The sequence below is a fragment of the Heptranchias perlo genome, chromosome 11 (genome assembly GCF_035084215.1).
Source record: "Heptranchias perlo isolate sHepPer1 chromosome 11, sHepPer1.hap1, whole genome shotgun sequence".
Lineage (NCBI taxonomy): Eukaryota > Metazoa > Chordata > Chondrichthyes > Hexanchiformes > Hexanchidae > Heptranchias > Heptranchias perlo.
The window spans coordinates 61,226,654-61,243,520 of record NC_090335.1 but is presented as its reverse complement, the minus strand read 5'-3'; the positions used below and the strand labels follow the sequence as shown (position 1 = coordinate 61,243,520).

The 16,867-nt window shown below is 52.8% G+C and overlaps 1 protein-coding gene across 2 annotated transcripts in view; it reads left to right on the top strand.

Moving 5' to 3' along the window:
- Positions 1-6,437: 6,437 nt before the first annotated feature.
- The window catches only part of paxbp1 (PAX3 and PAX7 binding protein 1), a 49,871-nt gene continuing 39,441 nt past the window's right edge, over positions 6,438-16,867 (top strand). For both annotated transcript variants that reach the window (XM_067993190.1, XM_067993189.1), the window contains exons 1-2: positions 6,438-7,118; positions 15,481-15,606. In XM_067993190.1, the coding sequence (XP_067849291.1) occupies positions 6,527-7,118; positions 15,481-15,606 (718 nt within the window). In that variant the 5' untranslated portion in view covers positions 6,438-6,526. The remainder of the gene's footprint in view (positions 7,119-15,480; positions 15,607-16,867) is intronic.

The window sequence follows — 16,867 nt, the reverse complement described above, 5'->3', positions numbered from 1 at the left end:
GCGCTGTGACGGGCTCGGCGCTGACTTCAGGGGTCGCTGGAACGGGCTCGGCGCTGACTCTAGGGGGCGCTGTGACGGGGTCGGCGCTGACTCTAGGGGGCGCTGTGACGGGCTGGGCGCTGACTCTAGGGGGCGCTGTGACGGGCACGGCGCTGACTCTACGGGGCGCTGTGACGGGCACGGCGCTGACTCTCGGGGGCGTTGTGACGGGGTCGGCGCTGACTCTAGGGGGCGCTGTGACGGGAACGGCGCTGACTCTAGGGGGCGCTGTGACGGGGTCGGCGCTGACTCCATGGGGCGCTGTGACGGCGTCGGCGCTGACTCTCGGGGGCGCTGTGACGGGCTCGGCGCTGACTCTAGGGGGCGCTGTGACGGGCACGGCGCTGACTCGAGGGGGCGCTGTGAAGGGCTCGGCGCTGACTCTAGGGGGCGCTGTGAGGGGCTCGGCGCTGACTCTGGGTGGCGCTGTGAAGGGCTCGGCGCTGACTCTAGGGGGCGCTGTGATGGGCTCGGCGCTGACTCTCGGGGGCACTGTGACGGGGTCGGCGCTGACTCTAGGGGGCGCTGTGACGGGGTCGGCGCTGATTCTTGGTGGAGTTGTGACGGGGTCGGCGCTGACTCTAGGGGGCGCTGTGACGGGCTCGGCGCTGACTCGAGGGGGCGCTGTGACGGGGTCGGCGCTGACTCCAGGGGGCGCTGTGACGGGCTCGGCGCTGACTCTTGGGGGCGCTGTGACGGGCTCGGCGCTGACTCTAGGGGGCGCTGTGACGGGGTCGGCGCTGACTCTAGGGGGCGCTGTGACGGGCTCGGCGCTGACTCTAGGGGGCGCTGTGACGGGGTCTGCGCTGACTCTAGGGGGCGCTGTGACGGGGTCGGCGCTGATTCTTGGGGGCGCTGTGACGGGCTCATCGCTGACTCCAGGGGGCGCTGTGACGGGCTCGGCGCTGACTCTAGGGGGCGCTGTGACGGAGTCGGCGCTGACTCTCGGGGGCGCTGTGACGGGCTCGGCGCTGAATCTAGGGGGCACTGTGACGGGGTCGGCGCTGAATCTCGGGGGCGCTGTGACGGGGTCGGCGCTGACTCTAGGGGGCGCTGTGACGGGCTCGGCGCTGATTCCAGGGGGCGCTGTGACGGGCTCGGCGCTGACTCTAGGGGTCGCTGTGACGGGGTCGGCGCTGACTCGAGGGGGCGCTGTGACGGGCTCGGCGCTGACTCTTGGGGGCGCTGTGACGGGGTCGGCGCTGACTCCAGGGGGCGCTGTGACGGGCTCGGCGCTGAATCCAGGGGGCGCTGTGACGGGCACGGCGCTGACTCTAGGGGGCGCTGTGACGGGCTCGGCGCTGTCTCTAGGGGGCGCTGTGACGGGCTCGGCGCTGACTCTAGGAGGCGCTGTAATGGGCTCGGCGCTGACTCTCGGGGGCGCTGTGACGGGGTCGGCGCTGACTCTAGGGGGCGCTGTGACGGGGTCGGAGCTGACTCTAGGGGGCGCTGTGACGGGGTCGGCGCTGACTCTAGAGGGCGCTGTGACGGGCTCGGCGCTGACTCTAGGGGGCGCTGTGACGGGCTCGGCGCTGACTCTAGGGGGTGCTGTGACGGGGTCTGCGCTGACTCTAGGGGGCGCTGTGACGGGGTCGGCGCTGATTCTTGGGGGCGCTGTGACGGGCTCATCGCTGACTCCAGGGGGCGCTGTGACGGGCTCGGCGCTGACTCTAGGGGGCGCTGTGACGGAGTCGGCGCTGACTCTCGGGGGCGCTGTGACGGGCTCGGCGCTGACTCCAGGGGGCACTGTGACGGGGTCGGCGCTGAATCTCGGGGGCGCTGTGACGGGGTCGGCGCTGAATCTAGGGGGCGCTGTGACGGGCTCGGCGCTGATTCCAGGGGGCGCTGTGACGGGCTCGGCGCTGACTCTAGGGGTTGCTGTGACGGGGTCGGCGCTGACTCCAGGGGGCGCTGTGACGGGCTCGGCGCTGACTCTAGGGGGCGCTGTGACGGGCACGGCGCTGACTCTGGGGGGCGCTGTGACGGGCATGGCGCTGACTCTCAGGAGCGCTGTGACCGGGTCGGCGCTGACTCTAGGGGGCGCTGTGACGGGCTCGGCGCTGACTCTAGGGGGCGCTGTGACGGGCTCGGCGCTGACTCTAGGGGGCGCTGTGACGGGCTCGGCGCTGACTCTTGGGTGCGCTGTGACGGGCTCGGAGCTGACTCTAGGGGGCGCTGTGACGGGCTCGGCGCTGACTCTAGGGGGCGCTGTGACGGGCACGGCGCTGACTCTAGGGGGCGCTGTGAAGGGCTCGGCTCTGACTCGAGGGGGCGCTGTGACGGGCTCGGCGCTGACTCTAGGGGGCGCTGTGACGGGCTCGACGCTGACTCTCGGGGGCGCTGTGAAGGGCTCGGCGCTGACTCTCGGGGGCTCTGTGACGGGGTCGGCGCTGACTCTCGGGGGCGCTGTGACGGGCTCGTCGCTGACTCTAGGGGGCGCTGTGACGGGGTCGGCGCTGACTCTCGGGGGCGCTGTGACGGGGTCGGCGCTGACTCGAGGGGTCGCTGTGACGGGCTCGGCGCTGACTCTAGGGGGCGCTGTGACGGGGTCGGCGCTGACTCTTGGGGGCGCTGTGACGGGGTCGGCGCTGACTCTAGGGGCGCTGTGACGTGCTCGGCGCTGACTCCAGGGGGCGCTGTGACGGGCTCGGCGCTGACTCCAGGGGGCGCTATGACGGGCTCGGCGCTGACTCGAGGGGGCGCTGTGACGGGCTCGGCGCTGACTCTAGGGGGCGCTGTGACGGGCTCGGCGCTGACTCCAGGGGGCGCTGTGACGGGCACGGCGCTGACTCTCGGGGGCGCTGTGACGGGCTCGGCGCTGACTCTAGGGGGCGCTGTGACGGGCTCGGCGCTGACTCTAGGGGGCGCTGTGACGGGCTCGGCGCTGACTCTAGCGGGCGCTGTGACGGGCACGGCGCTGAATCTAGGGGGCGCTGTGACGGGCACGGCGCTGACTCTCGGGGGCGCTGTGACGGGGTCGGCGCTGACTCTAGGGGGCGCTGTGACGGGCTCGGCGCTGACTCTAGGGGGCGCTGTGACGGGCTCGGCGCTGACTCGAGGGGGCGCTGTGATGGGCTCAGCGCTGACTCTCGGGGGCCCTGTGACGGGGTCGGTGCTGACTCTAGGGGTCGCTGGAACGGGCTCGGCGCTGACTCTAGGGGGCGCTGTGACGGGTTCGGCGCTGACTCCCGGGGGCGCTGTGACGGGCTCGGCGCTGACTCTAGGGGGCGCTGTGACGGGCACGGCGCTGACTCTACGGGGCGCTGTGACGGGCACGGCGCTGACTCTCGGGAGCGCTGTGACGGGGTCGGCGCTGACTCTAGGGGGCGCTGTGACGGGCTCGGCGCTGACTCTAGGGGGCGCTGTGACGGGCTCGGCGCTGACTCCAGGGGGCGCTGTGACGGGCACCGCGCTGACTCTCGGGTGCGCTGCGACGGGCTCGGCGCTGACTCTAGGGGGCGCTGTGACGGGCTCGGCGCTGACTCTAGGGGGCGCTGTGACGGGCTCGGCGCTGACTCTAGCGGGCGCTGTGACGGGCCCGGCGCTGACTCTAGGGGGCGCTGTGACGGGCACGGCGCTGACTCTCGGGGGCGCTGTGACGGGGTCGGCGCTGACTCTAGGGGGCGCTGTGACGGGCTCGGCACTGACTCTAGGGGGCGCTGTGACGGGCTCGGCGCTGACTCGAGGGGGCGCTGTGAAGGGGTCGGTGCTGACTCTAGGGGGCGCTGTGACGGGCTCGGCGCTGACTCTCGGGGGCGCTGTGACGGGGTCGGCGCTGACTCCCGGGGGCGCTGTGACGGGGTCGGCGCTGACTCCAGGGGTCGCTGGAACGGGCTCGGCGCTGACTCCAGGGGTCGCTGTGACGGGGTCGGCGCTGACTCTAGGGGGCGCTGTGACGGGCTCGGCGCTGACTCTAGGGGGCGCTGTGACGGGCACGGCGCTGACTCTACGGGGCGCTGTGACGGGCACGGCGCTGACTCTCGGGGGCGCTGTGACGGGGTCGGCGCTGACTCGAGGGGGCGCTGTGATGGGCTCAGCGCTGACTCTCGGGGGCCCTGTGACGGGGTCGGTGCTGACTCTAGGGGGCGCTGTGACGGGCTCGGCGCTGACTCTCGGGGCGCTGTGACGGGGTCGGCGCTGACTCCCGGGGGCGCTGTGACGGGGTCGGCGCTGACTCTAGGGGGCGCTGTGACGGGCTCGGCGCTGACTCCAGGGGTCGCTGGAACGGGCTCGGCGCTGACTCTAGGGGGCGCTGTGACGGGGTTGGCGCTGACTCTAGGGGGCGCTGTGACGGCGTCGGCGCTGACTCTCGGGGGCGCTGTGTCGGGCTCGGCGCTGACTCTAGGGGGCGCTGTGACGGGCACAGCGCTGACTCGAGGGGGCGCTGTGAAGGGCTCGGCGCTGACTCTAGGGGGCGCTGTGAGGGGCGCGGCGCTGACTCTAGGGGGCGCTGTGACGGGCTCGGCGCTGACTCTAGGGGGCGCTGTGATGGGCTCGGCGCTGACTCTCGGGGGCACTGTGACGGGGTCGGCGCTGACTCGAGGGGGCGCTGTGACGGGGTCGGCGCTGATTCTTGGTGGAGTTGTGACGGGGTCGGCGCTGACTCGAGGGGACGCTGTGACGGGGTCGGCGCTGACTCTAGGGGGCGCTGTGACGGGCTCGGCGCTGACTCCAGGGGGCGCTGTGACGGGCTCGGCGCTGACTCTAGGGGGCGCTGTGGCGGGGTCGGCGCTGACTCTAGGGGGCGCTGTGACGGGCTTTGCGCTGACTCCAGGGGGCGCTGTGACGGGCATGGCGCTGACTCCAGCGGGCGCTGTGACGGGCACGGCGCTGACTCTAGGGGGCGCTGTGACGGGCTCGGCGCTGACTCTAGGGGGCGCTGTGACGGGCTCGGTGCTGACTCTAGGAGGCGCTGTAATGGGCTCGGCGCTGACTCTCGGGGGCGCTGTGACGGGGTCGGCGCTGACTCTAGGGGGCGCTGTGACGGGGTCGGCGCTGATTCTTGGGGGCGTTGTGACGGGGTCGGCGCTGACTCTAGGGGGCGCTGTGACGGGCTCGGCGCTGACTCTAGGGGGCGCTGTGACGGGCTCGGCGCTGACTCTAGGGGGCGCTGTGACGGGGTCTGCGCTGACTCTCGGGGGCGCTGTGACGGGCTCGGCGCTGACTCTAGGGGGCGCTGTGACGGGTACGGCGCTGTCTCTAGGGGGCGCTGTGACGGGCACGGCGCTGACTCTCGGGGGTGCTGTGACGGGCTCGGCGCTGACTCTAGGGGGCGCTGTGACGGGGTCGGCGCTGACTCTAGGGGGCGCTGTGACGGGGTCGGCGCTGACTCTAGGGGGCGCTGTGACGGGCTCGGCGCTGACTCTAGGGGGCGCTGTGACGGGCGCGGCGCTGACTCTAGGGGGCGCTGTGACCGGCTCGGCGCTGACTCTAGGGGGCGCTGTGACCGGCTCGGCGCTGACTCTGGGGGGGCGCTGTGAGGGGCTCGGCGCTGACTCTAGGGGGCGCTGTGACGGGTTCGGCGCTGACTCTAGGGGGCGCTGTGACGGGCACGGCGCTGACTCTCGGGGGCACTGTGACGGGGTCGGCTCTGACTCTAGGGGGCGCTGTGACGGGGTCGGCGCTGATTCTTGGGGGCGCTGTGACGGGCTCGGCGCTGACTCTAGGGGGCGCTGTGACGGGGTCGGCGCTGACTCTAGGGGGCGCTGTGACGGGCACGGCGCTGACTCTCGGGGGCACTGTGACGGGCTCGGCGCTGACTCTTGGGGGCGCTGTGACGGGGTCGGCGCTGACTCTAGGGGGCGCTGTGACGGGCTCGGCGCTGACTCTAGGGGGCGCTGTGACGGGCTCGGCGCTGTCTCTAGGGGGCGCTGTGACGGGCTCGGCGCTGACTCTAGGGGGCGCTGTGACGGGCGCGGCGCTGACTCTAGGGGGCGCTGTGACCGGCTCGGCGCTGACTCTAGGGGGCGCTGTGACCGGCTCGGCGCTGACTCTGGGGGGGCGCTGTGAGGGGCTCGGCGCTGACTCTAGGGGGCGCTGTGACGGGTTCGGCGCTGACTCTTGGGGGCGCTGTGACGGGCACGGCGCTGACTCTCGGGGGCACTGTGACGGGGTCGGCTCTGACTCTAGGGGGCGCTGTGACGGGGTCGGCGCTGATTCTTGGGGGCGCTGTGACGGGCTCGGCGCTGACTCTAGGGGGCGCTGTGACGGGGTCGGCGCTGACTCTAGGGGGCGCTGTGACGGGCACGGCGCTGACTCTCGGGGGCACTGTGACGGGGTCGGCTCTGACTCTTGGGGGCGCTGTGACGGGGTCGGCGCTGACTCTAGGGGGCGCTGTGACGGGCTCGGCGCTGACTCTAGGGGGCGCTGTGACGGGCTCGGCGCTGACTCTAGGGGGCGCTGTGACGGGGTCGGTTCACACCGAGAGGAACTGCCGCCACTCGAAGCTGTTGCGCTGCCTGTTCGGAGGCCTCGACCCTGGGAGACGATGTTCAAAAAATCGCGGAGGAACTTCAGGCGGCGGAACGATTCTGAGGAGGAGGAGCGGGAAGACGGGGCGAACCAGGAGCCAGCGCTGCCGGACCCCGCGGCCGAGGCCGTGCTCACCAACAACAGCCACGAGAAAAGCGCTGAGCCGCCACCGCCTCTGGGTTACAGCGAGCCGGGCGCTGGCCTGCAGCCAACGCCGGGGCCCGCTGTCTCCGCGCCCGGCCTGGGTCCCGTCAAACCCGCGCTGGGCCTGGGTCCCGTCAAACCCACGCCGGGCCTCGGTCCCATCAAACCCGCGCTGGGCCTAGGTCCTCCCAAACCCGCGCTGGGCCTCGGTTTTGGCAAACCCGCGCCCGGCCTGGGTCCCGCCAAACCCGCGCCCGGCCTGGGTCCCGCCAAACCCGCGCCCGGCCTGGGTCCCGCCAAACCCGCGCCCGGCCTGGGTCCCGCCAAACCCGCGCCCGGCCTGGGTCCCGCCAAACCCACGCTCGGCCTCGGTCCCGCCAAACCCGCTCCCAGAGACAAGAAACGGAACCGCGAGAAGGAAGCGCCCAGGGTCGCGCTGCTCAGCTTCCAGGATGAGGTGGAAGGTGAGGAGAAGCCGCAGGCCCAGGGCTCGGGTTAATGCGCAGCGCGGGAGGAGGCTGGAGGCATTTGTGATGAATATTTATAATGATATGCTGTTATAGATATCTGAGTAGTTAATGTGCAGTGTTAATTTGAATATTATTTATCCAGTCTTATTCCATTTTATTCAACAGGACTGGGATTTTGTGGATGAAATTTCACGAATCTGTCCCTTTTTTTGAGCAAACTAAATTATTGAGCATTCCGTGCAATCTGTATGAGAAGTGAGGAACAAACAATTAAGATCTATATGCGATATAAATATGCACCCTAGACTGTTGAAGTCGGAGAGGCGATAGCAGGGGTTATGGCTACAATTTTTTTAATTTTGTAATAAAAACAGAAAATGCTGGAAACACTCAGCAGGTCAGGCAGCATCCGTGGAGAGAGAGAGAAACAGTTAATGCTTTCGGTCGATGACCGACGTAATTTTGTGTTGTGAGATTGGAAAGTGGCTAATATAACTTGTTTAAGAAGTGCGAGAAAGATAAACTGGGTAACCATAGTGCATTTAATGTCTGTTGTTGCAAACTCTTACAATCCATAATTCGAGATCAAATTAAGTATTTAGAAATCCATGGGTTAATCAAGGACAGGACACATTGATTTGTGGAAGGCAAGTCACGTTTGACAAATGTAATTTTTTTTGAAGAAATGACTGATTAGAAAGATAAAGGAAATGCAGTAGTTAAGGTATATGGGTTTTCAGATGGTGCTGGATAAGCTGTCTCAGAAGAGGCTTGTTAGAAAAATTCAAACATACGGTATATGAAGAAATGTAACAACATGGATAGAAAGTCGGTTGACGGACAGGAAACAATGAGTTAGGTAAATGAGTGTTGCTGGGAATAGAGAATGGTTGAAAATGGTGTATCCCAGGGATCGTTATTGTATCCATTTTAGTTTTTTATATATGTAAATCACAAAATTTGCTGATGGCACAAAAGTATGAGATTTGGCAAACAGTGAGGAGATTGGTTAGGTGATAGAAGACACTGAGTAACGATAATGGGTATGTATTCAAATTGGAAGGAAGTGACCAATGGTGTCCCAAGGATCTGTGCTGGGGCCTCAACTATCCGTATTAATGACGTAGGTAACAGAATAGAGAGCCATGTATCCAAGTTTGGCGATGGCACAAAGATTGGTGACATAGTAAGTAGTATAGATGGGAGCATAAAATTACAAAGAGACGTTGATAGATTAAGTGAGTGGGCAAAACTGTGGCAGGTGGATTTCAATGCAGTTAACTGAGAGATCATCCATTTTGGACCAAAAAGGATCTGAGTATTTTTGAAATGGTGAAAAGCTAGGAACATTGGAGGTCCAAAGAGTTTAAGGGGTTCATGTACACAGATCAGTAAATTGTAGTGGTCAGGTACAAAAAATAATCAAAAAAGTCTAATGGAATGTTAGCCTTTATAACTAGAGGGCAAGAATATAAAGGAGAGGATGTTTTGCTACAGCTATACAAAGCCCTGGTTAGACCATGTGAAGTACTGTGTATAGTTCTGGGCAGCGTACCTTAGAAAGGATGTATTGGCTATGGAAAGAGTGCAGTGCAGATTCAGCAGAATGTTACCAGGGCTCCAAGGGTTAGATTATGAGGAGAGATTACATAAACTAGACTAGAATTCCCTGGAATTTAGAAGGTTAAGCGGTGATTTGATTGAGGTTTATGGATTTTGAAAGGAATTGATAGGATAGATAGAGAGAAACTTTTTCTGCTGGTGGAGGAGTCTAGGAGAAGGGGACATAACCTTAAAATGAGAGTCAGGCCATAGTCGCAGGATAAAGGGTCGGCCATTTAAGATTGAGATGAGGAGGAATTTCTTCACTGAGGTTTGTGAATCTTTGGAATTCTCTACTCCAGAGGGCTGTGGATGCTGAGTTCTTGAGTATATTCAAGGTTGAGATAGATAGATTTTTGTACAGTAGTGGAATCAAAGGATCTGGGGATCAGGCTGGAAAGTAGAGTTGAGGTCGAAGATCAGCCATGATCTCATTGAATGGCGGAGCAGGCTCGAGGGGCCATATGGCCTACTCGTGCTCCTAATTCTTATGTTAGAAGTGTTCAAAATCATGAAAGGTTTAGATAAAGTAAATAAAGAGAAACTGTTCCCATTGGTGGAAAGGTCGAGAACCAGAGGACACAGATTTAAGGTGATTGGCAAAAGAACCAAAGGCGACGTGAGGAAAAACTTTTTTACGCAGCGAGTAGTTATGATCTGGAATGCGCCACCTGAGAAGGTGGAGGAAGCAGATTCAATCATGGCTTTCAAGAAGGAACTGGATAAATACTTGAAGGGAAAACATTTGCAGAGCTGTGGGGGAATGGGATTAACTGGATTGCTCTTACAAAGAGCTGGCATGGGCTCGATGGGTCAAATGACCTCCTGGGCTGCATCCATTCTATGATTCTATGTGGATAAGTTAATGGAATGAGTGGACAAGTGATCATGTGGATAGTGTGAGGTAATATATTTTGGGGGGGAAAAACAAAGAATGAGAGTATACACTCAATTAAAAGACAAAAAAAAAGAAAGACTTGCATTTGTATAGTGCCTTTCACATCCTCAGGATGTTCCAAAGCCCTTTACAGCCAATGAATTACTTTTGAAGTGTAGTCATTGCTGAAACGTAGGAAATGCGGCAGCCAATTTGCACACATCAAGGTCCCACCAACAGCAATGTGATAATGACTAGACAATCTGTTTTAGTGATGTTGGTTAAGGGATAAATATTGGCAATGGAGAACACCGCTGCTCTTCTTCAAAATAGTACCATGGGATCTTTTACGTTCACGTGAGAGGGCAGACGGGGCTTCAGTTTAATGTTTTATCCAAAAGACAGTAGATAAACAGAAACCTGGAGTGGGGGGAGGTTAAATTTATAGGCTGGGACTCTTTTCTGTAGAAAAGAGAAAGTTGTGGGGTGACCTAATAGCCTTTAAAATTATGAAGGGGTTTGATAGGGTAGATGTAGAGATGTTTCTGCTTGTGGGGGAGTCCAAAACTAAGGGCCACACATATAAGATAGTCACTAATAAATCCAAAAAAGAATTCAGAAGAAACTTCTTTACCCAAAGAGTGGTTAGAATGTGGAACTTGCTACCACATGGAGTAGTTGAGGCGAATAGTATTGATGCCTTTAAGGGGAAGCTAGATAAGTATATGAAGGAGAAAGGAATAGAAGGATATGCAGATAGGGTTAGATGAAGTATTGTGGGAGGAGCATAAACACTAGCACAGACCAGTTAGGCTGAATGGCCAGTTTCTGTGCTATAAATTCTATGTAAAGATCGCTTTAGCGAACCAGTCCAATTTTCATGCCTTTGAAATCAATGGAATAAAAATCGGGTATGTTCTATAATGGTTGGGCTATCTGCTCCATCAGATTACCGTACATGCAATGAAGACAAAAGGCTGAACGTTTCTGTGTTGTAAATTCTATGTAATTCCCTTAAAGTGAGTGTGCAGGTACTTAAAGCCATAAAAAATGCCAGTAGAATTTTGTCTGTATAAATATGGCCATAGAGTGCAAGAGTAAATAAGTATTGAAATTATGCAAAGCACTGGTTAGGCCACCGTTGGAGTACTGGAGTTTGGATACCTCATTATAGAAAGGACATTAAAGCCATAGAGAGCATACGAGGTAGATTCACCAGGATGATACCAGGGATGGGAAACTGCAGTTATGAGGAGAGACTTGAGATACTTGGGACAATTTTCATTGAAGTAGATAAAGCTAAGATACACCTTTCCTTCTAAAACAGCGTATGCCTCTGACCTAAGTGATCAAGCTAAAATGCATTCCCAAAGTTTGAATGACTGAGCCACTGAAGTGTTTTTCTCACTATTTATAATGGCCTTCAAACCTTTCAAGTGGGTTATAGCCTATTGATGCACTCCCTACTGTTATATATTCTATTATAAACAAGTTTAAAAGTGTATTATTTTAGTTAAACATTTTCTGGCAGTTATTGTAATCTTGCTCCAGACCTAGTATAGTTTAGTTACTCAATTAACCTGAGATAAGGAAGAAAATTGCTGTTACATTGAGTCTACAGCACAGAAATAGGCCATTCGGCCCAACTGGTCTATACCAGCGTTTATGCTCCACACGAGCCTACTTCATCTACCCCTATCAGTGTACCCTTCTATTCCTTTCCCCTTTGTGTGCTTATCTAACTTCCCGTTAAATGCCCCTATGCTATTTGCCTCAACTACTCCTTGTTTCACCGTGTTCCACATTCTTACCATTCTTTGGGTAAAGAAGTTTCTCCTGAATTCTCTTAGATTTATTACTGACTATCTTCTATTGATGACCTCTAGTTTTGGACTCCCCCACAAGTGGAAACATTTTCTCTACAACTACCCTACCAAACCCTTTCATTATCATAAAGACCTCTATCGGGACACCCCCTCAGCCTGCTCTTCTAGAGAAAAGAGCCTCAGCCTGTTTAGTCTTTCCTGATAAGTATATCCTCTCAGTTCTGGTATCATCCTTGTGAATCTTTTTTTGCACCCTCTCCAATGCCTCTATATCGTTTTTATAATATGGAGACCAGAACTGTGCACTGTACCCCAAGTGTGGTCAAACCAAAGTTCTATACAAGTTTAACATAACTTCTCTGCTTTTCAATTCTATCCCCCTGGAAATGAACCCCAGTGCTTGGTTTGCTTTTTTTTATGGCCTTATTAACCTGCATTGCTACTTTTAGTGATTTGTGTATCTGTATCCCGAGATCCCTTTGCTCCTCTACCCCATTTAGACTCTTATTATCCAAGTAATATGTGGCATGCTTATTCTTCCCACTGTTACAATGAATTTGAATGGGAAAGCTTAGAAATAGAAACCTCTGTATACTTAAGAACTGTTGCCTGAGAGCATGTTCAATACCATAACACTCTCCGAGTTCAAATGGCATTTGTAAATTGCTTGAGTCTCACTGTTGTAATTTAGGGTATCATGCACATTCCTAGTGTTTCTTAAAATTTGCATAGGATTATTAGAATCTAGTCAATACTTAGCTCAATAGAATGCTCTTTCCATTTCGTGACAGAAAACCATTTTATTTCTAGTAAATCCTCCCTTTGCTCCCCACTAATGTCTAGTAATGATATGAAGCTACCCAGCAAAACTCAACAGCCATAAGTAGTTGTTGGCAAAGGTACAGAAAAATTGGGAACAAAAGATACAAATGAGAATCAGAAAGCTTGAAAATTGTGTAATGTTGCTATAAAAGATTGCTGAGTTTGTTCAATGCTACAACAAACTATCAAAGCTCAAAATGTCTTGAGTATTCCGTAGTCTTGTAATACACTCCCACAACTGGCCACTCACCACATGTTCAGGAGAAGCTTTATGTAACTTATGTGTCATGCACATTCCCTCTTGAAGAATGTGTTTACACATAGCATGTACAGCAGCTGAGCTTTGCAACCATGTTCCAATGTAAAATGGTGCAAGTGTCCAAATCAGTTATAGTTTTTAAAAAGTGATATTTAATGCATACCCATTTTTTTTTGAAGAAACTCCAACTTTGAAACTTTCAATGTACTAAAGGTCAGCCTGGAGGCATTAAAATAGCCTGTGAAGCATTTTCAGACAATAGAGAGCACGACTGTTACATTTTCCAATGTATTCAGTTGCCAAGGTTAGAAAATAACTGAGCTCTTTTTACATTCAAAGGTTGGCTTTAACAAGACCATGTCGATCTCTTTATTTTGGACTTTCGCTTGCAGAAAAACAAGCCTTTTTAACTAGCCAGTTAAAAATGACCATTGCTGGAAAAAATGATCTTTTGAGTTCTGGCAAGAGGTTTGCACCATTCTGGGTACTTGTACACACTTTTGTGCTGTTAGTGCTCTGAAAATTTTGATATGCAGAGGTGGATTAGTGCAATAGCAATTCAACTATGTAAGTTGTAGTTCCTTTTGATATTAACATTGTGCATATGTCAGTTTCGCAATGCACATTGTTGCAAAATAATTTGATCTGTAACTCACTTGAGGGGTTCGAACGCTAATAACGAATGAAGCTTAAACGGTTCTCACAGTCATTAAAACTCAACATATTTTTTATCAAACATGATCATTTGGGTCCTCTTGCACCTTTACAGAGCTTTGCTGTTAGTGATATCTCTTGTAATCATATATAACCATTTAATTGTGTGATGGAAAGGAGGACAATTTATTTCTTTATCCATCACACCATGTGTTGTAAAATAAATTTTCATGCAACCCCATCCCTTCCCACTGGATGGTTGCTGCCATTTTCAATTTAGGATATTTGGCCCATTACACACCAAATTACTGAATTTTTGCAGTTTGTTACTGACCTAGTTTAAGCCTTTAGCTCAATGGCTTCACAGTAGCTGAAACAGTTTGCTTTCTAGTTGTTTACTGAATCAATCCCACTCGTATCCCGCACAGCTGCCATTCAGTATTCTTGGCGACATGTTATGTATTTGAGGTCAATATATGAGATGAATTATCAGTCTCTTGGGGATTCCTTTTGCATTTTGTAGCATCATTTTAAGGAGAAACCTAGGCAGTTCCCATATCCACATAATGTTTATCAATCTGTAAGGTTTCATTTGCAAGGGAAAAGGGATTGATTTGATAGTTTGGGTATTTTTTGAGGTAATAAGAATTAAAGAAGGAATTAGGCCATATCTGTATGAACAGGTGAAAAGGGAGAAATTATGGCAGAAGTATTGAGAACTGACTATATAAAAGAGTTGTCATCCTGGGAATTGCAGGCATAAGTGTAGCTGTTACCTCCAACTGACAGGTTAATAGCTCTGGATAGGAGATCAATTGCAACCGATGCTTTCGAAAGATTAAAAACATTAATGAAGGTACTCCGACACACAAAATATTTTTATTGCTGTGTTGTGAAATACGCAATTTTTGTCTTTACAAACCTTAGTTTTGACATTAAAAAATTTATTGAGGAAATAATGGCAGCAAAAGCACTTTTTTTAATGTTCTTGTTCAGTTTCTGCTTTTTTGGGTAGATTTCCCGAATTGCTTATAGTTACTGATGTTGCTGTTTTATAAATATGAAACTTACAAATATGAGGTTTAAACCAATCCGTTGCTAGACATTGGTATATAAAAGGGATGGCAGTAGAAGTGTGACAAAAAAGCATACTTAATGTAATGTTTTTATTATAATTATAACATTTTTAGATGAGGAGCATAAAGACATGTTGGGTCCAGGAACTTTTGCAAGTTCTTGATATTATAGGCACGACTGACCTCACAGATACTTGGCTGGAGACAGATGTCACAAAACAGCAGCTTTTATGATAAAGGAATCGCTAACAGTAGAAGGGAGGGTAACTATCTGGTCAAAAAGAAGTGTGTGAGATTAGTGCTGTTTCAAGATAGAAGGGTAGGAAAATTATTACAGATAATTCTGATTGGCTTATTTTATTCAAATAGTCATTCACGTTAACCGCAGACAAATAATTGAGTTGCAGGAAAATGTAGGATTGTGGCTATAACGAATACAGTGAGTTGAATAGTATTGAAGCTATAATATCTGGAGGCTATTAATTGACTTTCTCTCAAACAAAGTGAGCCTGGATAGCAACTAATCTCAACATACCTAGTGTTTAAATCTATTAGGCCTTGTATCCTTAGAGATACACACACACTTCAGCAGCAGGATAATTGCCACACTTCAAAAAAAAAAGTATAATAACAGCAAACATTTGACACAGGAAGCAGATTGTGTGTAATGTCTGAGTAAGCTTACCAATCACACTTTTTATTTTAAAAGGGGAGAAAAGTCAGCATTGTGAATAGCAATTAAACTCTGATCTCACTGTGTTTACTTAACAAAAGTTAGACTTTCTGGCTTTAAAGGGACAGGACTTCACGTTTGCAGCAGAAAACTGCATTCTGCATTACATGGTACATATAGTCCTTTAAAATAGCATATTGCCTGACTTACCAGGAGCAGTGCCATGGGAGGACGGCTAATAGATCTCTAAAATATAGACCTATGTTTGAAATATATAATGTGGTCAAATATTTTTGAATATAATAACATTATTGTGACCAAGACAGCATATATAAAAATCCTGGTTTTATATCTATTGAAATAAATGGGTTGTTTCATGCTGAACAGAATTTATTTTCCATTCAGTTGACCAGATGACTGAAATGATGCTGCTCTTTTTTTTAAAAAGAGAGCCATTAAGTTGGACTTTCAAATAAAATGTTTTCTATTGGTTGGAGAATTCATGTCTGTAAATTCCACACTGCCTGCTGTTTAAGTCCAGGCTTACCTATTTTTTCCCTTCTACAGAAGAAGAGGTTTTTAAAGTGAAGAAATCAAATTACAGCAAAAAGATTGTCAATAAACTCAAGAAAGAGTACAAGGAGGATCTTGAAAAATCCATGGCAAAAAGTGATGGGAATCCTCAGATTTCAAGTAAGTATTAACATTGCAGAGGTTCACAGCTTAATATTTCTCTTGCTACTGCTGAAAAAGAATAGTGTGACTGTATTGTTGCCAGCGAACTAACTTCATATTTCGTATATACTACTTTCATTGCTGCTGCAGGCCTTGAATTATAGAATTTTACTTCTAGGATCTGAGATTAAATCCAGTGTCTGCCAGTTGGAAAAAAAAGAGTTCTGAGTGGAATAAGTTTGTGCACTTTCAGCCCATAGTTTCTAATGACTATTCCAATGCTCTTGTGGCCAGCCTCCCATCGTCCACCCTCCGTAAACTTCAGTTCATCCAAAACAATGCTGCCTGTATCCTAACTCGCACCAAGTTTCGTTCAACCTTCACTGCTGTGCTCGCTGACCTACATTAGAACATAAGAACATAAGAAATTGGAGCAGGAGTAGGCCAATCGGCCCCTCGAGCCTGCTCCGCCATTCAATAAGATCATGGCTGATCTGATCCCAACCACAAATCTAAAGAACACAAGAAGTCGGAGCAGGACCCGGCCACATAGCCCCTGGGCCCTCTCCGCCACCCACAGGGCATTGACCGATCCGAACTCAGCTTCATGTCCAATTTCCTGCCTGCTCCCCATAACCCCTAATTAGTTCCTGGTCCAGCAATGCCTTGAATTTAGAATTCTCATCCTTGTGTTCAAATCCCTGCAAGGCCTCGCCCCTCCCTATCTCTAACCTGCTCCAGCCCTACGACCCTCCGAGAAATCTGCGTTCCTCCAATTCTGGCCTGTTGTGTATTCCTGATTTCCTTTGCCCACTAGCAGCTGTGCCTTCAGTTGTCTAAGCCCTAAGCTCTGGAAGTTCCTCCCTAAACCTCTCCACATATCTAACACTCTCCCCTCCTTTTAAGATACTCCTTAAAACCTACCTCTTTGACCAAGCTTTTGGTCACCTGTTCTAATATCTCCATATGTGTCTCGGTGTCAAACTCTGTCTGATAACGCTTTTATGAAGCGCCTTGGGCCATTTTACTACGTTAAAGGTGCTATGTAAATGCAAGTTGTTGTTGTTGTATGAATCCGCATTACAAAACTTCCCATAATTTTGCACAAAATTGTTAGTCTCGCTCAGACTCAGAAGTATGCATATACTTCGGACATTGTGGAGGGAGCTTTACCCTATACTTGATCAAGGAGTGCTTGATGCTCAAGGTAAGTGCAAAAGAAAAAGGATATTTTGTTGCATGGGTGGCATCCTTCACCTTGGTGAACAAAAAGATTCTC